Source organism: Arvicola amphibius, chromosome 14 (assembly GCF_903992535.2).
Source record: "Arvicola amphibius chromosome 14, mArvAmp1.2, whole genome shotgun sequence".
Taxonomy (NCBI): Eukaryota; Metazoa; Chordata; class Mammalia; order Rodentia; family Cricetidae; genus Arvicola; species Arvicola amphibius.
In genome coordinates, this window is record NC_052060.1 from 14,485,553 (window position 1) to 14,510,647 (window position 25,095).

A 25,095-nucleotide genomic window follows, 5' to 3' on the forward strand; every position below is an offset into this window, starting at 1 on the left:
GCCTCCTCGGGCAGCCGCACTCACGTGTGTAAACCTATAAGTGCTTGCACACATACATTTAAACATAATAAGAATAAATATTACAAAAAAATTTAAGTCCTTTTAAGGTATCCCAGATTCAATAATTTTTTTTTTTTTTTTGGTATCTTCAGGGACTTTTCATTTATGTTGTCTTTGATGACTGCAGCTTCCCTGGAAGGGAAATTGCCTTCTGATCTCGTGCACATGCCTGGTCCCCACCCTTCCTTCCTTCCCTGCTGTGGAAGCCTGTGTGTGGGGTTGGGGTTGCTAGTGCCTTCCCTGGTGCTTTGGTGTTGTGGCCGGCAAGTAAGCAGCTGCTGTCATTTCTGCTGCTCTGCAGTGTTTGCCACCGCGGCAAAGTCGATGTAGGCTCCTCGTCCTAGCACATAGCCAGAATTCTAGGTTGCCACTTAATCTGATGTTCCCAGAACAGTTGTTTCCTCCAAATATGTGGACACACTTTTGATTCTGCTCTGTAAGTCCACATTAATATTTACCCTGTCTTAGGTGTTACTGCACCTAAAACTTGCTTACTCCCATAAATCTTTTCTGTAGTCCGTAGCAATACCTTTCTCTTTCGGAGTCTCCTGCTTACTTTTTCATAAAAGCAACGCTGAAGAACACTGGCGATTTTTCACTTGAACGGCAGCTACAGAAATCTTCAAAGAGAGCAATTTCGTCTAGAGAGTGAAGACCTGCACGTGTTTCTTGCGTGCTTTTGCTTGTAGTGGATTGATTCAGCTTGTCGCCCTCAGGATTGCTAAGTCTACAAGGACAAATGAGAACATGAGCGCCCTCCTCATCTTACAGTGTCTCTTAACAGGTCTATTTAGGCAGTGTGATAAAGCAAGACCATTACTTAAGCTTAGAGTCTTAAGAAAAGAGAAAATTATGCATGGAAAAGCTAACCAGCTTCTTGTTTTAAAATGTCTATATGTCTCTCTGACTCTCTTCCACACACTTGCCTTCCGCAATATTAGGAAAAAATTCTTAGTAATGCTTACTAAATAGAAATAGCTATAGAACGATTTAGAAATAACTATCTGATTGCAGTTGGAGGAAAGCAGCTTGGTGTGGAGTAATTTGAGAGTCTCCCAATTTTATGACTTCTCTAAAATAATTTGCGCCCACAGTGGCAAAGAGTGTACTCCTTTTGGCAAAATCTCCATCAGCGCGATTGTCTCCTCTTGGGAGAAACTCCTGGGAGCAGAAATAACGAAGCCCCACCCTGCAGTGGGTGACTGCTTCCCTTCCTGCTCTGAGCAAGCGAAAACTTGAGCAAAGTCTTAATCACCGTAGGGAGTGCAGCACACATTCCCTGCGTGTTGTGACATGGAGTGACACAGAATCGCTGGGTTCTTCCGGAAGGACAGGGTCCTGCAGTTTCCTTCCCTGCTTTGTAGACAGTCTGAGAACACACTTCATCTAATGAGACCATTTTAGTGCAAAATTGAAAAATGTTAAGGTTTTTATTATTCAAAGAGAATTTTACATTATAAAACATTTACTGTACTAATGCCAGTCGTGCAGAGAGCCGTGGTGGTGGCTTTGGCCACCATCTTTGTAATTTTGTAATTAGATCAGCTTTGTCATTTTCTTGTCTTTTTTTTTCCAGCTTGTTTTGAAAATAAATGATACTTTTGAATCTAAGAGAGGGAAGAAGAGGGTAAAGTTACAGCCTTACACTGGAAAAGAAGCACCCTCCTCCAAAGGTAGGAGCCGTGTTTGCTCGTCTGTTTGTAGTGTTTGTGTGTGTGAGTCTCCTGCTGCTGTGACCAGCTGCAGGCACAAGTTAAGGATGGGGAGATTTGTTTGGCCCACAGTTTCAGAGGACTCGGTCCATCATGTTGGTTCATGGTGGCGGAGCAGGCAACAGACTAGGAAACAGCAAGGAAGAAGCCAGGGCTGGTGTCACATCCTGCTTCTGCCAATCAGACCCCACCTCCTCGAGTTTCCACAGCTGCCCTGAATAGTGCCAGCTGGGAGCAAGCATTCAAAACATGAGCTTCTGGGGACATTCTACGTTCAAACCATAAGAGCATCTGAAGGGAGCATTGTTCTGTAACGTAGTGTCTCACGGTCTCCCTCGCTAGTTCCAGTTGGCCTGGAACTCACTGTATATCCCAGACTGGCCATGTACTTGTGATGAGCCTTCTGCCTCAGCCTTCCAGCCTGTGGGAGTACAGACATGAGCCACCACATTCACACTCGGCTCTTCAAGGGCCATCTTCCAATTCCTTCTGATTTAATTCAAAGTAAAAAATACTGTGTGAATAAATAAACAATTGTAAGCCAATGAGACTAAATTTCTTAAAGTCTGAGTAATTATTTTGTAATTCCACTTTGCTCTCTGGTTTGTCCTTTTTTGAGATAGAGTCTTGCTCTTGGAGTCCCTTGCCTTAACCTCCCAGGTGCCAGGGTACAGACATTCACCACCGTGACCACAGACATGTGGTACCCAACTTGTACCACATCTCTGGACCTCCGTAATTTATCATGCAGATGGCTAGATAAAACTTACTCTAGCCTAGGTAAGAAACTTGGAACAGTCACAACAAATTATAAGTGTTTTCCTAAAAACTCCTGTGGAAAGGGCTGGGTGTGGTGGTGCACACTTGTAACCCTGCCCTAGGGAGACAGAGGCAGGAAGATTGAAGTTCCAGGCCAGCCTAGGCTCTCTGGGGAGACATTATTTCTTACAACCCCCCTGAGGGCTGGGATGCGGTATAGATGAAGCGTTCCGCCCGCCTTACTGTGTGACCCTGGTCCAACTCCAATGCTGCATCTACAGGACAGCCTCATGAGAGCTTCGCTCGGCTGTCTAAGAGATAGAAAGTTCCTAAGTGAGCAAGCCCTGCCAGAGGACACTGTTTCTTATTTTTACAGATTCACAAAGAGAAATGTCTTAATTTCCTTTACAAGTCGACTCTTATGTTGAAACAACTTATGTAAAATTAAAATCATCTGGTTCCAAAGACCCTGTTCTTACTGTGAAGACTGGTTTTGATCCAGTCTTGCATACAGAACAACACAGTGAGCTGGTTGCCATGTTTAATGTGTTTTCCAAGTTTCTTTTCTTTTTCCTCTTTTCTATGTGATGTGTATGTGTCCGTGTGTGCTCGTGTGTGTGGGTGTACATGTGAACGCTCCAGCGAAGGCCCGAGATTGATGATTTTCTGCTATCAAAGGTAGAAACCTTACTCGTTTGAGGCAGGAGCTCTTAATCAAGCCCAGAGCTCTCCGATGCAGATAGTCTCACTAGGTGAGGGATACACGCACGCACGCACACACACACACACACACACACACACACACACACACGGCTCTATGTCCCTGTCTCCACTCTGAGGCTAGAGTCTGTCACAACCACCTGGTGTTTACATGGGTTCTGGGGACCCAAACTCCCGTCCTCTTGCTCGTAAGACGAGTACTTTAACTACTGGCCTGCCCCAGCCCCAGCCCCAGCCCATGTTATCCCATTTGCAAAGAGAAATATTTAGACATGTTTCATTTTCCTCTGGGAATGAAATGCCTTTAGCTGTTATTAGCAATAACAACTGATATTTATTGAATAAAATAATTGTTTGAATATTTCATCTCATTTGTAATGCCACATCAAGGGTAAGGGGCTTCCCTTTCTCACAGCTGAAGAAGCTGAGCCAGAGGAGGAAGTGTGGATCTGAGTCCAGAGCCATGACCATAGATCTTACTCTCCTCTCTCACACTCTCTTAAATGTTCCCGTTAACGCTGAATTTTGGACATTTGCCTCCTCTGTGTTTCCTTATCTCCAGCAAAGGCACCCCCAGAGGGTTTCACCTTAGTAGAATTCAGAACGAGATGCAGAAAATGAAAACTGGTACCAGACATATTGTGTTAGAGTCTTTCCAATACATTGCTATTGACTTTTTTAAAGATTTATTTATTTACTATGTATACAGTGTTCTGTCTGCATGTGTGCCTGCACACCAGGAGCGGGTACTAGATCTCATTATAGATGGTTGTGAGCCACCATGTGGTTGCTGGGAATTGAACTCAGGACCTCTGGAAAAGCAGCTAGTGCTCTTAACCGCTGAGCCATCTCTCCAGCTCCAATGCTTTACTACTGACTTTCTAAATCCTGTGTGACAGATACTATTGATTTATAGATAAGGAAGTAAACTTTAAGCTGCAAATTATTTAAAATGCCAAGAAGCTGGGGCAAGAATGAGTGCTTGCAAAACGTCGGTATTGCCCTGGCCCAGGGAAATGTCTTAGCGGGGGAAAAAGTGCTAGTCACACACGCCTGATGGCCTGAGTGTGAACCCTGAGCCCACAGAAAAAACTGGTGCTAGAAACTGACTAAGCATATATTAAAGACAGGGTCTCTACATAGCCCCGGCTGCCCTGGAACTCACAGTTTAGACCAGGCTGGCTGCCTCTGCCACACACAAGATGAAGGCTTTTAAGTATAAAAAAGCATAAAATAATTGCTATTCTGATTAGCAATAGCCTAAAATTGGTAACTCCTTTGTGCAGACAACACTCTGAGTAGGTTTGGATCCTGTCTGAGGAGCTGACTCAGCACGGCACTCAGGTTTTTGTTCCTCTGCTTTGTCCATACGTCAGCAATGCCTGATGGCCTGGTGCTTACCTGTGCCCGCTCTGCTCTTGATTCCTCCAGCCCGAGCGTTTCTTAACTTCCAGCCTCAGTTGTTACACAATGACATTGCCTTTCTTCAGCTTCATCATTACAGTTTCCTGCGTTGAAACCAGAGAGACAACCCAGGGCTTTCCATATTCCTGCAGAGTCTCAACACATTTTATTTTTAAATTGGGTGACGTAACACAGACCTTTAATCCCAGCACTCTAGAGGCAGGGGTAGGCGAATCTCTGTGAGTCTGAGGGCAGCCTGGTCTACAGAGCGAGTTCCAGGACAGCCAAGTCTGTATAGTGAGACCCTGTCTCAAAAAAACAAAAGCAAAACAAAAAAATTATTTTTAATTATGTGTATGTGTGTTACATATATTCAGGTGCCTAAGGAGGCCAAAGTGGGTGTAAGCTCCTTGGAGCTAGAGTTATAGGTGGTTGTGAGTCACCTGACATGGGTACTTGGAGTCAGATCAAACTCGGAGCCTTTGAAAGAGCAGAAAGTTCTCTTAACCCTTGAGCTGTCTCTCCAGCCCCTAATGACTTTTCTTGTATAAGTAGTTTTATGTTATTCAGACTTTATTCTGTGTTTTCCTTTTAAAAAGACAATTAATGTACCTCAGAGCTCTTTCAGGATCAACACATAGAGCCCGGCAAGCTCTGCTGAACTTTGTGCTCTAGAAATGAAAGTCTCTGTTGTGGGTGGTGGGCCCATCAGCGAGACTCATTCTGTCCCCAGCACCTCAAGTTTTTAAAATATAGTCGGTAGACATTTTAGTTGTTTCTAACATACGTAACCTCTGGAGACAAACTGTCTATAAAAATATACACATATTCAAATAATATTGTGGTGCTCATTCTTTTACTTATTTTCGTGTATTGTACTTACAAACTAAGTTCCTTGTAGTAGACTCCTTGGGTCAAAGAATATATGGACTTAAAACAATTCTAGTTTTAATTCTAGTTGAGAGACTGAGGTAAGAGGATTGTGTGAATTCAAGGCCACCCTGGGTTATGTAGTGAGTTTCAGAACAGCCTGAGCTACAGAGTGAGACCCCATATCAAAAAACTAATATTAAATGTTTTTATAGCTATTGCCAAATTGTCTCAGACAGCTGGTAATAGCCTCTTTCTACAAACAACATTTGAACATACTGTCCCGTAATCCTCATCAAGTAGATTAATAATTTTTTTGTTAATGGTTAAAATGTATTAACCTTTCTTTGCTTTGTTTTGTTTTTGTTTTTTGGAGACAGGGTTTCTCTGTGTAGCCCTAGCAGTCCTGGAACTCACTCTGTAGACTAGGCTGGCCTTGAACTCACAGAGATATGCCTGACTTTGCCTCCCAAGTGCTGGGATTAAAAGCATGCACCACCACTGCCCAGCCTAAAATGTATTATCTTATTTTTTAAATTTACTTATTTTCATTATGAACTTGGGAAAGTTTTCATATTTATCAGTAATTTATATATCTTTTCTGTATATTGCCTTTTCCTAAGTTTTTATCCTTTTTTTCTACCTTGTGCTCTTCTTTTCTTTGGGCCACCAGCTCCCAGATCATGACGTGGAGACTTAGTATTAGTTTTGAATGCTTGGCCTAGCTTAGGCTCATTTCTGACTAGCTCTTTTAACTTAATTTAACCTGTTTCTCTCTATCTACTTTTTGCCTCGAGACTTTTTACTTTTCTTTCTTTCTTTCTTTCCCTCCCTCCCTCCCTCCCTCCCTCCTTCCTTCCCTCTTTCCCTCCCCCCTTTCTTTCTTTCTATCTTACTTTTATTGCTGCTCGTGTCTGCTGCTTGGCAGCTGCCTAACTTGCCCTGGGCATCTTCCTTGTTCTCTCTTCTCATCTCTGGTTCTTCCTGAGCCTAGATTTCTCCTCCTGTCTATTGTCTCTGTGCGCCAGCCCCACCTGTCCTTTCTCTACCTAGCTAATAGCTTGTTCGCCTTTTATTAAAACAATCAGGTGCCTTAGGCAGGCAAGGTGAAACAAATGCAACATATGTTTACATAATTAAGCACACATCCTTACATCATTAAATAAATGCAGCAGAAGCAGATGGAACACACCTTCACACAGTTCAAGCAATACTCTGCAGCAGAAACAAATGCAACACATCTTTGCCTAGTTAAAGTAACATTCCACAAGTGTGTGTACATATGTGTATGCGTCTGTGTGCGTGAACATTTGTGCACATAGATGTGGAGGCCAGATGGTCCAGTCTATCTTGTTTCTTGGCCTAGACCTCTCCAAGTAGGCTGTGAGCTCTTACCGCTGTAGCTGACCTTTTTTATTTTTGCTTTTTTTTTAATTTTTATTTTTTGAGACAGGGTTTCCCTGTGTAACAGCCCTAGCTGTCTTGGAACTAGCTCTTATAGAGATCCACCTGTCTCTGCCTCCCAAGTACTGGGATTAAAGGTGTGAGCTACCACTGCCCAGCTATAGCTGGCTTTTTACGTGGATTCTGGGGATCAAACTCAGCCCCCCTCATGTTTGTGCTGCGTGGACTTTATGAGCTGAGCTATTTTCCTAGCCCGTGTGCTCTTGTCCATTTGATTTGTAATAGCTAGTCCAATATTAAGAAACGTAGTTTTGATCCAAACATAGTGCTGCATACTTTTAATCCCAGCACTCAGAAGGCAGAGGCAGGAGTATCTCTGTAGGTTGGGGCTAGAATGGAGATAGATTCTACACAGAGAACAGAGATACCCTGCTTAAAAAAAGGAAGAAAGAAAAAAAAAGAAAAAAGAAGAATAAGGAAGAAACTTAGTTTTAAGCTGCTGAGCATGGTGGTACAATCCGTAATCCCAGCACTCAGAAGGCTGAAGCAGCAGGAGGGTTACTCCAAGCTGAGGCCAGCCTGTGCTACACAGTGAAGTTCCATGCTAGTCTGGGCTACAGAGAGAGAGCTGTCTTAAAAAACACAATAAAGAAGAAAAAAGGTCTTGTGTCTTCAGTACACTTACAAATATTTTCCCTATTTATTTTTCAGTTTTTGAGTTTGCTCAGTTTTTTATTAGATAGAAAATTTCAGGGTTTTCTTTCTGGTCTTTGAAACAGGAGGCTGCGTAGCTCAGGCTGTCCTGAACTCACTATGCGTAGCTGATGCTGTTACTAAACCTGATCCTCTTGTGCCAGCCTTCAAGTTCTGGTTACAGGTGTGGCCAGCAGGCCCGGCTACATTTCAAAATGGTACATTGTCAAATTCACAAATATTTTTGATCTATGAATGTTAGGCTCTGATTTTCCTAATACATTTAAAGATTTTTCTCTTGTTTTGCAGTTTTTAGTTGGCTTTAATTTTTTAGTCCTAATCTAGAAAGTTCCTTTAAAAAAAACCTATTTATTATATTTTGTTTGTTGTTTTGTGTGGGGAGGTTGAAATGCCTTGATGTGAATTTAGAGGTCAGAGGACAGTTTTTGAGAGTTGGTTATCAATATGGTTTCTAGGATTAAACTCACCAGCCCCTCTCTCTCTCTCTCTCTCTCTCTCTCTGAGAAACCTCACTATGTAGCCCCCTGCCTGGCCTGGAACTCTTTATGTAGATCAGGCTGGCCTCCAGTTCACAGACATCTACTGCCTTTGCCTCTCTGGTGCCGGGACTAAGGGCAGGAGCTATCTGCCCACTGGAGTGTTTAATTTGCTTATTTCAAAGCCCTTTTTGAGGCGCTGCATACACTGTGTAAGAGTAGTGCTCTACCTCTGAGACCCTCGCCTTTTTAAAAACTCTTTTTCGGTATGTTTTCAGAATTAGGTCCAGAGCACTCTGTTGGTAGCCAGGGTGCACAGCCCCTACATTCAATCCCTTTAAAAGACACACAGACACATACACACCTAACATTCCCGTGTGAAAAGAGCGTAGCCCCCCACCCACAAAAGTCCTAAAATGTGCGTGGGGAAAATAAGAACAGTTCAGAGCAGTGCTGTTGCTGTAGACTGGAGGGCCAGAGAGCAGGCGGTGTGGGTGCAGTGTTTAGCGGGACCATGGCCAAGGCAGCGTGTCGCTTCCCAGACTCTCGGTTGTCTCACAGTGGCCACATCTCATGCTCTAAATTCACGGTATCCAGATTTTTGTTCTTCATCCTAGTGTTAGTACTTTATTTAAAGCTGTGCAGACAGTTATTTGAATAAAAAGTAGACCTCATTCTGAACTAGATTTAGAATTATCCAGAAGGCCGGCTGATCTTAGAGCTAAAGCGAAGAGTCCCTGCGGCATGGACAGAGGTAGAGGCGAATTTCCTCCTCTGCTTCCAGGGACACTTTCTGTAGCTGCAGCTCTCTGTGATCAGCTGAGGTGTGAAAGTATCGAATGGAAAATTCCAGAAACAGTCTGAAAACCTTGAGGCCGGGCACTGTTCTGAGCAGCATGGTGGAGCTGCCATCTGCCCTTCTCCTTTGCCCGGGATGTGAATCAGCCTGTGTCCTGTGTGCTCGCTAGACTGTGCCGCCCACCTGTCGGCCGGCACGCAGCCTTCAGCTGAGCTTCACTGAGTCACAGAGCTGTGTTCAAGGCTCCCATACGTAATAGCCAAGTGCGGTCACAGTGCCTTCATCGTCCCCTTCCTTCCAGCACACAGGCTGCAGTTCCGATGTCGTCCCCAAACTAGGCTAGGTACAATATTAAAGTACCGGGAGAGCCATATTCACATTACTTTTACTTATGTATTAATATAATTCTGTATTTTGACATTAGTTATTAATCTTTTACTGTGTTTAATTTATAAAAATGCTGTTACAGACTCAGTACTGAAAAATCCCAATAGTAGTGTAAAATTCAATACTGCCTGTTTCAGATCCTCTGCAGACAAGGGGGATCTCCTGGGCCTTGCCTCTCTTTCAACAGCTGTGCTAATTTGACCTTTCCTAACCCGACCCTCATCCCTCACTCGAGGCCCCAGAGTGTGGCAGTTTTCCATTGTTCTCGTTGTGGACAATACAAACGGAAACTCTCCGCTCTCCCTTTCTTCCAGGTGAAGCGAGTGGGAACGAGAGCGATGCCGAGAACCTGCCAAAGCGTGAGTCAGCTGGCTGCTCCGTCCGTGATCCTGGCTGCTGGCTTCGGGTGGAGCAAGGCCTGCCCTTGTGATTAAGCGTGTTTTTCCCCATGTGGAGTTCACTTTGTAGGCCATTGCTTCATTCCCAGACCCTGCCGAGATCGGCGGAGCTAAGTAGTACATTCAGCTGTTTGACAGCATGACAAACCTCTCCTAGGAGTGAGGTAAACCAGGATGGTTCTGAGGGGGCAGGGCAGCTCCGCATGCCCAGACACGTGCGGTTTGTAGCAGCCGAAAGAGCGCGTGTCATCCTCACAGCAAACACTTAGCCCCAAAGAGCTGGCTTTTCTCTAGTAACCCAAGTGTGACCATCAAGAAAGGAGATGATGTTTACATGTAGGTACTTCTAGTCCAGAGCAGGACGCGGTTCAGGGCAGGGCTCAGAAGCCGTGCGTTTCTGGCTTTTCCTGTACAAGCACCTCATGAGCTCCGAGTCCTCCTCACACGGATTGCCACAGCAGGCTTTGTTTTATTTCGTGTTTAACTGGCTGACACACAGCAACACACAGAGCCGGAGTCACAAGTTACCAAAGCTGAACGGAGGGCAGCCCTGGCACCAATCGCATGAGTAATAGCCATGTGCTTCTCCACTGACCTAAATAGCTCCAGGTTTTGGATTCTGTAGCCTGACTAAAGATGAAACTTGAGAGCGTCACGGGGTTCAGCGCTGAGGTGTAAGGGTGACTAATTTACTGCCGTTGCTAATGAGAAGCAAGACCCGCATGAGTCTTGACTTGAACTCAGCCCTTTGGAGGGTCAGCCCACCCTTTCCCAGCACATCCGCGAAACTGGGCATTTCCAAGAACCATTCCTGGAGTTCTTAGCATTTTGATCCACAGTGTAACTTGTTTAGTGGCAAACGTCATCATGTGTGGGGAGGGGATGACAGTCTCAATGTGGTTGTGATTTGCCTGTTTCCGATGGCCAAGGGTGTAGAGTGTCCTTTCACGAACTTTTTGGCCACGCGTATCTCTTGGTTTGAAAAGCGTCTGTTTGGTCTGTTGCCTGCTTAGCAGTTGAGCTATTATCTATTTTGTTGTTGTTATGTGCTCTAGGTATTCATCTTCTGTCCAGTGAAATTCAGCAGAGCTTTTCTCTTCTGTGGCTGCCTCTTCACTTTTTCTTTTGCTGCTCAGACACTTTTTAATTTCCTGCAGCCCCCTTTATCCATCTTGCTCTTACTTCCTAACCCCGTGTCCTATTCAAAAGTCATCGTCTGTGTCTGTATCTGGAAGTGTTTCCCCTGTGACTTCACCCAGCAGGTTCACATTCTGTCTTACATTAAGGTCTTTGATCCATTCCAGTTGGTTTTTATGGAGTGACAGGGGTCCATCTTCGGCCTTTCTTAGGTGATGGGTATCCTGATTTCTCAGCATCGTTTAAAGAGGCTGGTCTCCCCCAACCTTCTCATCCAGTGTGTATTTTAGTTCTTTTGTCAAGAATCATGTGGTTGTAGCTTCTTGGCTTTATTGTTAGATCTTCTGTTTCGAGATCTACATGTTTAGTTTTTTAAAAATGATTTCAAATATTTTTATTTTTAGCTAAGTGTTATCAGCATGGGAGTCTGTGCATGTGAGTGCAGGTTCCTGCAGAGGCCGGAGGGGTCAGGTGTCCCTGGAGCTGCAGTCCCTGGCAGTGATGAACCACCTGATGTGTGGGGAAACAAACTCAGGTCCTCTGGAAGAACAGTACATGCTCTTAACCACTGAGCCATCTCTTATTAGTAATCCATGCCAAGGAGAAGGAAAAGGATGGGTTTTTTGATGTGAGGTTGACTTTGGTTTTGATTTGCCCTGCCTGTACTTAATCTCTGTGTAGGACTCCATTCTTCTATTAAATCTTCCCCTCTTCTATGTCTTTACAACATTGCCAGAAAAAATGGTCAGTCTAGAAATCTTTCCTAGACGTTCTATTTGTGTCCCGGTGCACGGCCATGAAGAATACATGTAGCATGTGCGTAGAGTGTGTTGTAAGTCTGCAGTACATCAGGTAGGACACAGATGTCCGTCCTCGTGCTTGCTAGAGGTGGAATAGGACTCCCGAGCACTACCCTCTCACATGCCATAGCCCAAGCAGGAGTACTTGTGACTTGGCTGCATTCATCTAGCACACGGCTGCAAAGGGTTCTCCCTGTGAGAACCATGGGCCTAGAGGGAAGGGCACAGGAACCTGAAATGCGACCTCGTTGCAGATCGCCACAAACGCTTGGCACAGCTGCAGCAGCCCTGCAAGAGGAACCCCCACTACCAGACCCTGGAGCGCGATCTCATCGAACTGCAGGAGCAGCAGCTGTTTGAGCTCTTCGTGGTGGTTTCTCTACAGAAGAAGGCGTCGGGGACAAACTACGTCCCCCAGGTCATACAACAGTTCCCCAGCAAGGTAGGTGGCCAACACGCGCCCAGAGTTCCTGTTTGTGCCTCACGGTGACTGTTGTCGCTGCCAGGTTTACCAACATTGAACAGGCTCTTACCCAAGTTCTCCTTGAATGGGCAATCCTCCTGCCTCAGCTTCCCAGGTGCTGGGAGCCACCAAGCCCATCCTGCCTGTCTCACAGAAGCGCTGTCTGTAGCTCTGCACTCGACCCCCTTGAACTCTGGGCAGCGTGACATTAAATAGCAAATAAAACCCTTTGCAGGTTCACATGAAAGGGAAAAGGTCTTCATTTTAATTAGTTACATTTGGTGTTCTTTGTTCGTCTGTTTGGTTTTGTTGGTTTCTTGTTTGTTTGCCTAGTTTGAGAAGACTTTTTATTGTCCCTTTGCATCTGAGATGAGAGTTAGTTCTCTATCGTGTGGTTTCTAGTCATCAGGCTTGGCGGTAAATACCTTTACCTGCTGAGCCCTCTCCTTGGCCCCATGAATTTATTTATTTTATACTTGATTTTCCTCATTTATTGCATGAAGAGCCCTATTCTCTGAGTTACACATTCAGCATGGCTACGATGGGCCCTTAGGGGCGAACTCACTCTCTGTTCTGTTGCCTGCACCGTATCACTTCTTCGGGTTTTTAGGGATGAAGTTTTGTTGTGTAGCCTAGGCTGGCCTGGAACTCACTATGTAGCCTAGGCTGCCTCATGCCTCATGGTGCCCATGAGCCACCATGGCCAGGTAATACCTCTTGTTCCTCGTAAGCACGTGGTCACTCTAGGACTGTGGATCCGTAACCCTGAACTGCACGTTTCTCCAGAGTCACTGAAGCACCACTGTCTCGGGACCTAAGAGATGTTTCCTGCCTGTGTTCCCATTTTTAAATGGCCTCAACTCAGCTAGTGTGGGGATATGCCTGTAACCCCAGCACTTAGGAGGTAGAGGCCAGCCTGGGCTATGTAGGAAGAGTGTGTTTCAAAGAAGATCCAGGGGCAGGGAAGAGGAGAATCTTAGAAACATCCCAACAGTGAGTAACTGTATAAATCAAATTTCTCATGAAAAATTTCAGTGTCACCTAGGAGTGCTTTCAGCAATTTGTGGTGAGATGATTTTTTTTCTTTTAAACATTCTTTTTTTGGTTTTTCAAGACAGGGTTTCTCTGTAGCTTTGGAGCCTGTCTCTTATAGACCAGGCTGGCCTTGAACTCACAGAGATCCACCTGCCTCTGCCTCCTGAGTACTGGGAATAAAGGCATGTACCACCTTGCCTGGCCTCTTTTTAAACATTCTTACACTGTAGTCTAGGTGAGCCTTCAACTCCATAGGTAGCTCAGGTGGGCTCTAACCTCATCACCTTTTGCTTCAGCCTCTCGAGTATTAAGATTACACACATGTGCTACCATGTCCAGTTAAGAAGACCTACGAGAGAGAGAGAGAGAGAGAGAGAGAGAGAGAGAGAGAGAGAGAGAGAGAGATACAGCTAAGCTAAGCTTGAATGGATAGGTATAGTACCAGAGGAGGGCGCATTTACCCCAGCAGATGAATCAAGAATGCCTCCAGTAGGGCTGGAAGTATGGCTCAGTGGTTAAAAGCAACTACTGCTCTTGCAGAGACCGGAGGTCAGCTCCCAGCACGGGTGTCAGATGGCAGTCCAGTGCCCTCTTCTGGCCTCCACAGACAACTGCAGTCATATTCACATACCCTCACAAGATACACAGGCACACATACAGTTAAAAGTAAAACAAATAAATGAAAAAGAATACCTCCAGGTGAATTGCTTGCTGTGTTAGTGCCTCAGATACCCATCAATTAGGGGGTGAGCCGAGCCCTGTCTGGATTGGTGTGGAACCCTTGGCTGAAGATGATTGTGAACACACCATGTTACAACTAACAAAATGTGTTGGGTGCTTTTTTTCACATCCAGCGCTTGGATCAAGGCCACCTGATTTCTAGGCAGCTGCTCTGGGAGCTAAACTCCCCATCCTGATGCTGTCCTGCTGAGTGGGACATCCCTGTGACACAGAATAGGTGCATTTTGTTGTCTTGTTTTGTTTTTCCAGATAGGGTCTCACTGAGTAGCTCTGGCTGTCCTAGAACTCACACTGTAGAACAGGCTGGCCTCCAACTCACAGGGATCCACCTTCCTCTGCCTTTTGGGTGCTGGGATTAAAGGCATAGTTTAGGTGCAAATATATATATTTGGTTGTTAGCCTAGCCTTTAATGGCTGAGCCATCTCTCCAGCCTTGGTGCATATTTTTAAAAGAAATAAATGTACAGAGAACTTTGGTTAATTCTCTGAAAAGCAATATACTAATGATACTTTTATGCTGGTTTTTATAGATAGGCCCACCTATTCAAATTCTGAATGTCTTTTCATTGAACTAAATTTAGACTACATTTTGAAATACAATACCTTTTTTTGTTTGTTGTTATTTTGAGGCAGGGTCTTACGTAACCAAGGTTGGCTTTGAATTCCTAACTCTCCTGCCCCCATCTCCCAAGAGCTGGGGTTATAGGTGGACAGCACCATGCCTGGCTTACACCACACTTTTGTGTCTTCCATGCTAAAATTTTACAGGAAGTGGCAAGCCTATAATTAGGTAGCAAAAGCGAAGGGAATAATTATATACAGGGTAACACTTAAAAATAGTATCTTTTCTAAAAAACATTCATCTGCCTTTTTAAAGCATCCTTGATTATTAATCAGAGAATGTTTTGAGCGGCTAGTTTTTTTGCTATATAGTAGAAGGGATTTTTATTTATCTTCAATTCTGTGATTCATAAAACACTGGACTCCCACCAGTTTGAGTCTAGATCCTTCTAAACTAGTCTAGATCCAAGTCTAGGTCCTTCTCTGGGTGAGAAGCTCTTCAGCACTGCCTCCCTCCTATAGATCACAGGGGCTTCACCCTTCCTTTCTGTGTCAATGGGATTCTTTGTATGCAGCGTCTGTCCACGGTGCACACGCATGGATTCTCCCGTTTTCTCCTTCCGCTGTCCAGCAGCACTGAGCCACGCTGGGGAAACCTCTGCATGACCTGTCCAGCTTCCCCAAGACCAGACTTCTCTTCCCTGTTTTCATAGGTTGACGTTCTGTGCTGTTGTTTTCAGGGTGATCACAGCTACAAGCAATCCAAAGACACTGAAGAGAGGCTCAAAGTCATCCCCAAATTTTGTTTTCCTGATTCAAAGAACTGGGTGCCCACCTCAGAACTGAAGAGGTAAATCAGCTTCTCTGATTTCAGTCTGCTGGACCTGTGCCTAGAATCGTAGTTTGTGATGGGTGGGTAGGGTCAGGAGTGGGTCTCCGTGAGTGGACATGAGCACCTCGAGCCGCAGTGGCTGAGTGGGCTGGGGCAGAATGACAACGTTTCCCATGAGCACTCAGGAAACAGTAGTTTCATTGTCAAAGAGAACACAAGTTTGTGCATCTCCTTACTTAGTTTACTGGTTCTGTAGAGCAAAATGGCCCAAAGCAGACAGGGAACGGGAAAGAGATAACAATGACTACACTTATACCTTGGGGGTTAAACCTAGAAACAAAATAGAACAACTGTCATCATCTTAATTCTCCTCCAAGTTGATAGAAGAAGGCCCAGCCTGGATTCTGTGCTCCCTTGTGGGCTTTGTACAAAGGGAGACTCCAGCTTGATACTGTGGGTACCTGAGCATTAGAGAGTTTCGTGGGGCTAGAAGGATGGCTCAGTAGTGAAGAGCAAGTGCTACTATTGCAGAGGACCTGAGTGTAGTTCCCAGATCCCAGTTCCTATGATCTGGTGCCTCACAGCTGCCTGTAATCCCAGCTCCTGAAGGACCCCACACCTCAGTTCTCCATGGGCATATATTCTGTCTCTGTCTCTGTCTCTGTCTCTCTCTGTCTCTCTCTCTCTCTCTCTCTCTCTCTCTCTCTCTCTCTCTCTCTCTCTCTGTGTGTGTGTGTGTGTGTGCATGCACACACTTAAAAATAATAAAAACAAATCTTTAAAAAGGAATTAAGGTATCTAGAGGAAAATACCAATTTTAGCTTCTAAAAGCATTATCACTTCCAAATCCTGCTTTTGTTTTTGGGTTTTTTTTTTTTTTTTTTTTTTTTTGAGACTGAAAATGTATCCCTGCCTGTCTCAGAACTTGATGTGAAGACCAGGGTGGCTTTGAACTCAGAGATCCACTGGCCTGTGCCTCCTGAACACTGGGATTAGAGGTGTGCACCACCAAGCTTGCCTCAAATCCTGTTTTTGTAAATAGGTATCTTCGTTATTCACACTTAATCTGGGTATATTAAAATAAGTCTGTGCTCTCAGTTACTCAGGGGTCCTAAGACAGGAGGTTCACTTGGCCCAAGAGCTGAAGGCCAGGCTGGGAAACGGTGAATCTTTGTGTGAAAAACAGACAGACAAGGGGCAGAAAAGATGGCTCAGCGGTTAAGAGCACTGGCTGCCCTTCCAGAGGACCCGGGTTGGATTCCCAGCGACCACACTCAGCTGTAACTCTAGGCCCTCTTCTGGCCTCTCTGGGCACTGCATAGATGTGGGGCGCAGACACTTATTGGGGCAAAACATCTATACACGTAAAAAAAGGCACAGAAAACTAAATTATAATTATTAATTATGCCTCTTAGGTGAAAAAAGCTTGTGTAGCTGAACCATGTCATGTGTTGATGACCTATCAGATGATAGTCTCAGCTACTGTCCTATGGACCCGCCTCACCCTCGACCTAACCGCCTCCTCCCATAACCAGCTGAGCCTGATTGCAGCTCTTCACCTCTTAGCATTGGTGTCCTGTGCCGTCACGTGCACTGCTAGCTCTGGGTGCAGTCTCTCCTTTTGGCTGGCTCCAAGGTTGACTTCTTCCTCCGGCATTGCGAATGTTCTAGAATACTTAGAAAACGCAGAAGAGTAAATAAAAAGCAAAGGCGGTGTGACTGCTCAGAGTCAGCACTGTAAATACTCCTTTCTGTTAACGTCTGGCCGTATTTGAATGCAGATTCATCAGTGCTGCATGGATGGCTTAGGGTAAAGAGCACCGGCTGCTCTTCCACAGCACCTGGGTTTGACTCCAGCAGTATAGCAGCTCACAACCAGCTAACAGTCCAGTCTCGGAATCTAAAGCTCCTTTCGGTCTCCGTGGGTGCTCTACATAGTGCTGCACAGATATGCATGCAAATAGAACACTCATACATGGAGAATACAGATACATCCAAATTCAGTGTTCATATTTGAGGTTCTTTGGTTATTAAGTGAGTTTCTTTTGGGATCCTCTTTGGGTATTTTGTAAGTGATTTTTTATTTTGTTGTTGTTGTTGTTTGATTGATTTTTGTTTTGTTGAGACAAGGTTTCTCCGTGTAGCCTTGGCTATCCCAGAACTCACTCTGTAGACCAGGCTGGCCTTGAACTCACAGAAATCCACTTGCCTCTGCCTCCCAAGTGCTGGGTTTAAAGGCGTGTGCCACCACATCCAGCTATGATGTTCATTTTTGGCCCCTATTATAATGGGGAGTTAATATTTTTCATATTGATTTGTATATGTTGAGGATATAGTCTAGCTGGGCAATGGTGGTGAGTCTGGTCTACAGAGTGAGTTCCAGGACAGCCAAGGCTACAAGAGAAACCCTGTCTCCAACAACAACAATGAAAAGGGTGTAAGGTTTTTTTATCTCTGTGTATGTATGAGGAAGAGAATTGGCATGCATGTTCACGTGAGGACGTTAAAGGACAACATAGTTCAGTCCTTGCCTCTGCCTTGTTGGAAGATAGGCTCTCTCTCTTAGTGTCTGTGGTTTATATCAAGCTAGCTGGCCCTAGAACTCCTGGGGTCCTCCTGTCTCTGCCTCCCATCTCACAGTAGGAATGCTGGGGTCCTCCTGTCTCCGCCTCCCATCTCACAGTAGGAATCTGGGGTCCTCCTGTCTCTGCCTCCCATCTCACAGTAGGAATGCCAAGATTGCAGATGCATGCTATTGCGTCCAGCTCTGCAGACTGTTGGACGGTGTCCAGGCCATGTTGTGCAGCCAGCACTTTCTCCGGTGAGCCGTCTCTCCAGCCCAGGGTGTAGTTGTTCTTCTATCACTGTTCGATATGGCCTCTCGGAGTTAGACGCAAGAATTTGCAAGGAAGAAATGACATTGCCAAAATCCTTTCTAGCTTGATTGCCTGTGTGAAAGGGGACAGCAATACCACAGCTTGCGTCGTATCCACTCACTCCAGGACAAGGCCTGGGGTACTCTGTGGGAACGTGACGTGAAATAAATGAATAAATAGTTGTGCTTCCTCTTAGACCGCAGAGTGACTCCTCTTACCTGTTCTGTGAGTAATGTCTTACGCAGCTGTTTCTTTGTTTTCAGCGAAACATTCTCCTTTGTGTTGACTGGCGAGGATGGAAGTCGGTGGTTTGGTTACTGTAAGAAGCTCTTGGTGAGTGACAAACTGGTGCCGGAGCCATTGAGGAAGAGGAAAGGCCAATAGGAACTTGAGAAGCACTGTCTCTCCATGACTTTAAGGGCTACTTAATTATGTACACATCCAAGAAGCTGCATTAGGCCCGGCATGGCTCAGTGGTTAAGAACACTGGTTGGTCTTCCAGAAGACCCAGGTTTGACTCCCAGCATCCACAGGAAATGTGACTTACAGCTGTCTGTGGTTCCAGTTCCAGGGGATCTTATGCCCTCTTCTGATACTTCATGGGCACTGCACACACGTGGTGCACAAACATACATACAGGCAAAACACCTATACACAGAAAACAAAAATAAAATTTTTAAAAAAGAAGCTATGTTAGTTCACATCGCAAGAACGAGGTGAAGGTCAGACTTAGAAAGTCTGCGGGTTTCACTGAGCTGTTTCTGTGCAGTAGAGAAAGGAACCCCCGACACAGAGATTGAGTGTCCGTGTGGCACAGTGGAAGAAGCCAGCTCGTCACCACCTGCTTGAGGTGTCCTTTTTGTTTAGGCAAGAAGCCTGAGTAAAACATGCCTTCCTCCTTAGTGCTCCCCACTGTATGTGCTCCCTGAGGAGGAAAGCCTCCCTCCTGCTCTGACACAACAACACTGGAAGAAGCCTGCGCATACTTGTAGTCCGTCAACTTTGGTGTCTAAAGCACACGCTTGAGCCTAGAAGTTTGGGGCGAGCATCTGCCACATAGGAGGGGGTCTGTTAAATAATTAATAGTTAAAATGAGTAAATCCCTGCTCTTCTTGGTTTGTTTTTCCAGCCAGAAGGCAAAGGAAAGCGTCTCCCTGAGGTGTACTGCATGGTCAGTCGCTTAGGCTGCTTCAATCTTTTCTCAAAGGTGAGTGAGTGTGGGCTCTGGAGGACCTTCTTGGGCTGAGGTGACTGTCACTGCTGGGGGGGACCTTCTAGAGCCGAGGTGGCTGTCACTGCTGGGGGGGACCTTCTAGGACCAAAGTGACTGTCCCTGCTATGGGGGGGGACGACCTTCTAGAGCCGAGGTGACTGTCACTGCTGGGGAGGACCTTCTAGGGCTGAGGTGACTGTCACTGCTGGGGGGTGGGCTAGGGCTAAGGTGGCTGTCACTGCTGGGAAAATCTTCTAGGGCTGAGGTGACTCGTTGCTGGGGAGACCTTCTAGGGTTGAGGTGATTGTCGTTGCTGGTGATTTCACTGGAGAATACTGAGTGGCATAGGCTTGTACATACTTTTTGAGAAAACAACCCCACAAGTAGGTTAAGAACCGCAGACTCAGACTCTCAAAATGGCTCAGCAGGTAAAGGCGCGCTCCATGTAGGCTGATGACCTGAATGTGATTCTTGACACCCACGTGGTAGGAGAGAAGTGAGCCCCACATGTTGTCGTCCTCTGGCCTGCGTATCTGTGCTGTGACAGTTGTGTGCCCCTCCCCCTTTTATTGATTCTTAGGGAATCTCACATCATACACCAATCCTGCTTATCTCCTCGTCCTTCCATATCCGCCCTCACCCTGCAGCAACCCCCAAAAGGACTTCCTCCCAAAATTTAATTAAAAGCAAAACAAACAACAACAAAAAACCTTACCTCCTCTCTTTCCAAGACCTCTTCATTCATCCTAGTGGTATTGGGAGCAATGGTGTGACGTACAATAGACCCTTTTGTCCAGTTAGCCCCACCGCAAAAGGTTCATTGCAATGAGTTATTGGTCTGGCTCACAGTCTCTGACACACAGTCATCTCCCCAGTGAATTTAAAAATGAAAAAAAAAAAAAAACCCATAGGCTTGAGACCCCCGATCAAGTTGTCACTGATGCTCTGTGATGGTTTTGGCTTGCTAAAATTCCCAGGTTTGAGATTTTCCTTTTAAAGATTTATTTATGTTTATTTTGTGTGTATGGTGTTTTGCATGTATATGTGTCTGTGTATAACATGTATGCCTGCTGCCCATGAGGGCCAGAAGAAGGCATCAGATCCCCTGGTAGTATGGTTACAACTGGTTGTGGCTGCCACGTAGGTGCTGGGAATTGAACCCAGGCTTCTATAAGTAATAAGTGCTCTTAACCAGAGTCAGCTCTCCAGCCCCAAAACTCAGCAGTTTTAAAAGGTGAACATATCTGAAACATGTCTTGCCTCTTGCTTTTTTCTAGACACAACTAGAAAAATGCAGTATATCATTGTTAGTGGTGTGTGTGTGTGTGTGTGTGTGTGTGTGTGTGTGTATTTCACCCTCTTGTGAAGTGAAAATGGTCTTCAGGGTTGTGAGATGGCACAGTGGTAAAGGCGCTGTAAAAGGCAGCACTGGTAAAGTCTGGAAACCAGAGTTCGACCCCCAGGACCCACATAGTGGAAGTAGAGAACTGACAGCTCCCACGGGTTTTCTGACTTTCACACTTGAGCCATAGCATACCCACATCTACACACACACACACACACACACATACACACACACACGGAAGAAAAAATGCTTTTTTTAAAAAAGTAGTTTCTAAACATAAGTTGACTCCCATAACTTCTGGGTGTAAAGATAGCCTCGGGGTGTGCTCTGAGCTTTTATCAGTTGCACAGCTTGTTGGTCTTGAATCTATTGCTGTTATTTATTGATAGTAGGATTTCTTTATGTTTCTGAACTGAAATCTTAATAAATTACCATGGGATTTGTTTGTTTGTGTTTGTGTCTGTGTCCCCGTTCAGATCCTGGATGAAGTAGAGAAGAGAAGAGAAATGTCTCCAGCCCTTGTTTACCCATTCATGCGAAGTGTCATGGAAGCCCCGTTCCCAGCTCCCGGGCGCACCATCACAGTTAAAAGCTACCTCCCTGGGGCTGGAGATGGGGTAAGTTAATTCATCTGACTGAGGTTTGGGGCCACCTAAAAGCAAGCCTTGTACTACTTGGGGACTGTACACAGATTTTTCTTCAGGACACCAGCTCACAAATAATAACACAGACCATTAATTATGAAAGTTCAGCCTGTAGTTTAGGCTTGTTCTCAACTAGCTCTTAAAACTTAAATTAATCCATTCTATCAAGCGGTGTTGTCTCTCTTCTATCTTGCACCTCCTATTTCCTCCTGGCTCCTTTGCACACCTCAATTCATCTACTTCCCCTCTCTCTCTGCCCGGAAGTCCCACCTACCTCCTGTCTAGCTATTGGCCGTTTAGCTCTTTATTAAACCAATCACGGCAATGTATCTTCACACAGTGTACAAATATCTCACAGCAAGGCACGGTTTCCAGAAACCCATATGTGGGGAGGAATACTTTTACCTTTTCAAGGTAATATGTTTTATTTCCTTGAAACTCTTAAGAAACACTGAATGAATATGTGAGATAGTTGATCCTTGGCCCTAGGCTTCTTCCCTGGTATAGATTGGGCTCCTCTGTAGTAGCAGTCTAAATGTGATAAATGCTAGATGTGTATGTAGAAGGAGCAGCGGGACCGGCAGGCTGCGTTCCTGCCACCCTAATCCCAGCCTCCTGGCTAGCTTATGTCCCGAAATAATTACACGGAAACTGTATTCATTTAAACATTGCCTGACCTATTAGTTTCAGCCTCTTATTGGCTAATCCTCACATCTTGCTTTAACCCATATTTAGTAATGTGTGTAGCACTACAAGGTGGTGGCTTACCGGAAAAGATTCAGCATGTCTGACCTGGTGGCTGGCTCCATGGCGACTGGCTCAGAGAGGAGAGGCGTGGCGATTGACTAACTTCCCTCTTCCCAGCATTCTGTTCTGTCTATTCCACCTATCTAAATCCTGCCGTATCAAAAATCCAAGGCTGTTTATTAACCAATGAGAGTCCTCCATCATGTGTGTACGTATGTATCAAATGGAATGATTTTACCCAAACTTTGCAGCAATTTCATAAACTATTTGTAGTGGACTTTCCCCTCAAGACAGGGTATCACTGTGTTGCTCCGGCTGGCCTGGATCTCTGTGTAGGCCAGGCCGGCCTTGAACCCATAGAGATGCACCTGCTTCTATTTCCTGAGTGCTAGGATCACTACACCTGACCTAAGTAGCAGACCTTTTTCAGACTCGAAGGAGCAAGAAGTTCTGTTACTGTGGCCATTAGGGGTGCTGTCCAACATCAGCTCTCTGATTTTCTCTTGCGCTTCAGTCTGTTGAGCTCTGCCGACCACTCGATTCGCGGCTGGAACACGTGGATTTTGAGTGTCTCTTCAAGTGCTTGAGTGTGTGTCATCTCATCCGGGTCTGTGCCTCTCTCCTTTTAGAGCGGAGGGTAATCTTTGTTGCCAACAGCCTAAGGTAAGAAATTAGTGGAATAGGTTACTTCATGGTGGTGTTTAGCTTGCGTTTTTTGTTTTGTTCTGTCTTTTACAATGGGACTCTATTTAAAATAGCTAGAACTGGAGCCGGAGAGCTGGCTCAGTAATTATTGGAGCACTTGTTACTCTTACAAGGAGCCCAGGTTCAGTCCCCGGCATCCAGATGGAGCAGACAGAAGTTGTAAAGACTTGTATGAGAAGATTACAGAGATGACTACTTGTCATGGTATACACCTTTATATAGTTGTCATGGTATACACCTTTATATAGTTGTCATGGTATACACCTTTATATAGTTGTCATGGTATACACCTTTATATAGTTGTCATGGTATACACCTTTAATCCCAGTACTCAGGAGGCAGAGCCATCCACAGCTGCAGAGACCCTGTCTCAAAACAAACAGAAAACCAACCAACTAGCCAGCAAAACAAGAAGAAATTTTAAAAATTGGTATAGCTCACAGGGCTGAATGGGTCCCACTTGTGTCCCATCTACTCAGGAGGCAGAAGAATCACTTGAGCCCAGGAGTTCAAGGACAGCCTGGGCAACAGAGTGAGATCCCCACATCTTCTAGAAATGTCAGTATTGCCTTTCTATGTGAACATTGGTTTTTTTGGTTTTGTTGTTGTTTTTGGTTTTTTGAGACAGGGTTTCTCTGTGTTGCGTTGGCTGTCTTGGAACTTACTCTGTAGACCAGGCTGATGTCACAGAGGTCTGCCTGCCTCTGCCTTCTGAATGCTGGGATTAAAGGCCTGAATGAACCACCATCACCTGTCAAACATTGATTTTGTTTGTTTGTTTATTTTTTAGCATGATAAATTATGGTGAACCAGACTGAGATGAATTTGCTAGCATTTAATACATATTCACAGGGTTGTTGATCTGTGAAGACCAGCGAGGTCACTGTGTAATTCTTTAGCATAATGTTTCGTTCCATGTGCTTTCTACTCTATCCAGCACCCTGTCAAAGTGTGGCCATGCTGTGGTAGCTACACTGTACCCATTCACCTGGCAGCACACCTACATCCCCGTGTTACCAGCGTCCATGATTGACATAGTGTGCTCCCCTACTCCATTTCTTATTGGAATCTTGTCTTGTTCCTTACCCCACCTCCAGGACCTTCCCATTGAAGAGGTAAGAGGGAATACATTGCACCTTTGGGCGATACTAGTGCACTGGGGAAGGAAACCAAACAGTCTTTTAAGAGGGGTAGAATTGTTATTAATATAATGTTATCATGTAGGCTTCAGAAATGGCTTAGGAGTTAAGACCTTTTGTTCTTGCAAAAGATCCAGTTCGATTCCCAGTTCCCTCTTGGTGATTCACAGCTCCCCATAGCTCCAGTTCCAGGGTGCACATGATACTGACAGATGTGTGAGCAAAACACTCATATGCATGAAATAAAAATGAATAAATCTAAATGTTTTAAGAATACAATAATTGACAATTTATTGCACTGTCATATTCTATATCTTTCTGAAAGTGGAAGCAATTCCATGGTACGTTTGCATCTAATGCTCTTTTTGCAGTAGTGAGTGGTGGACCCATCTATGCATAAAAAGGAGGTTTTATTTTATTTTGAGATAGGTTTTCTCTATGTAACCCTGGCTGTCCTGGAACTTGCTCTATATTCAAGGCTGGCCTTGAACTCAGAGTTCCACCTGCCTCCAACTTGAGGTTTTTATCAGTAATCCTGCTGTAAATATTTTTATCCATCACACTCGATCCCTGCAGCTTGAGCTCTGGGAGTATACGCTTCCAGATCGAGTTCTGAGTGCTAGGACGAGCACACCTTCCACTTCAGAAAATCAAATCCAGGTTCTTCAGGGAACACTAGTTTCGGCTTCTCCCATCAGCGCAGGGGAACAGCTGCTGCCTTGCACGGCACCAGCGCCATGTGTCGTGTGGTTTAGCCGTCCAGACTGGTGGCTGTGGAGCTGTGTGTATCTCACTGTAGTTGAGTTTGTGTTTCCTGGTTGCTTTTGAGGTACATTTATTGGCCATTGGATATCATCTATTATAAATCATATTCTATCCAGGGTGCTTACTTAGATGACTGCTCTAACCCTGAACTACAGCCCAACCCAAAAGCCTCTGTGTGTTTTTTTTTTTTGGAGGGGGTGTCTTTTTTTGGAGGTCCTTTTTGGAGGGAGAGGCTCTCAGGAAGCCCAGACTGGCCTCAGATTCACTTTGTAGCCCTGGATGAGTTTGAACTTCCCGCTGTCCACCTGCTGTCCCCAGTCCTGGTGCTCCAGACATACGGCCTGACCCATCCAGTGCAGAGGACCAGACTGGGGGCTTTGTTCCCACGA

General features: G+C 45.2%; 1 protein-coding gene across 1 annotated transcript in view; it reads left to right on the forward strand.

Annotated features, from left to right (window-relative positions):
* Nucleotides 1-25,095, forward strand: part of Dennd2c (DENN domain containing 2C) — a 75,820-nt gene that overhangs the window by 42,365 nt on the left and 8,360 nt on the right. The window contains exons 6-14 of the mRNA XM_038312004.1: nt 1,637-1,733; nt 9,620-9,664; nt 11,895-12,082; nt 15,181-15,290; nt 18,412-18,481; nt 19,278-19,355; nt 21,183-21,323; nt 22,612-22,760; nt 23,740-23,917. Coding sequence (XP_038167932.1) covers nt 1,637-1,733; nt 9,620-9,664; nt 11,895-12,082; nt 15,181-15,290; nt 18,412-18,481; nt 19,278-19,355; nt 21,183-21,323; nt 22,612-22,760; nt 23,740-23,917 — 1,056 coding nt within the window. The remainder of the gene's footprint in view (nt 1-1,636; nt 1,734-9,619; nt 9,665-11,894; nt 12,083-15,180; nt 15,291-18,411; nt 18,482-19,277; nt 19,356-21,182; nt 21,324-22,611; nt 22,761-23,739; nt 23,918-25,095) is intronic.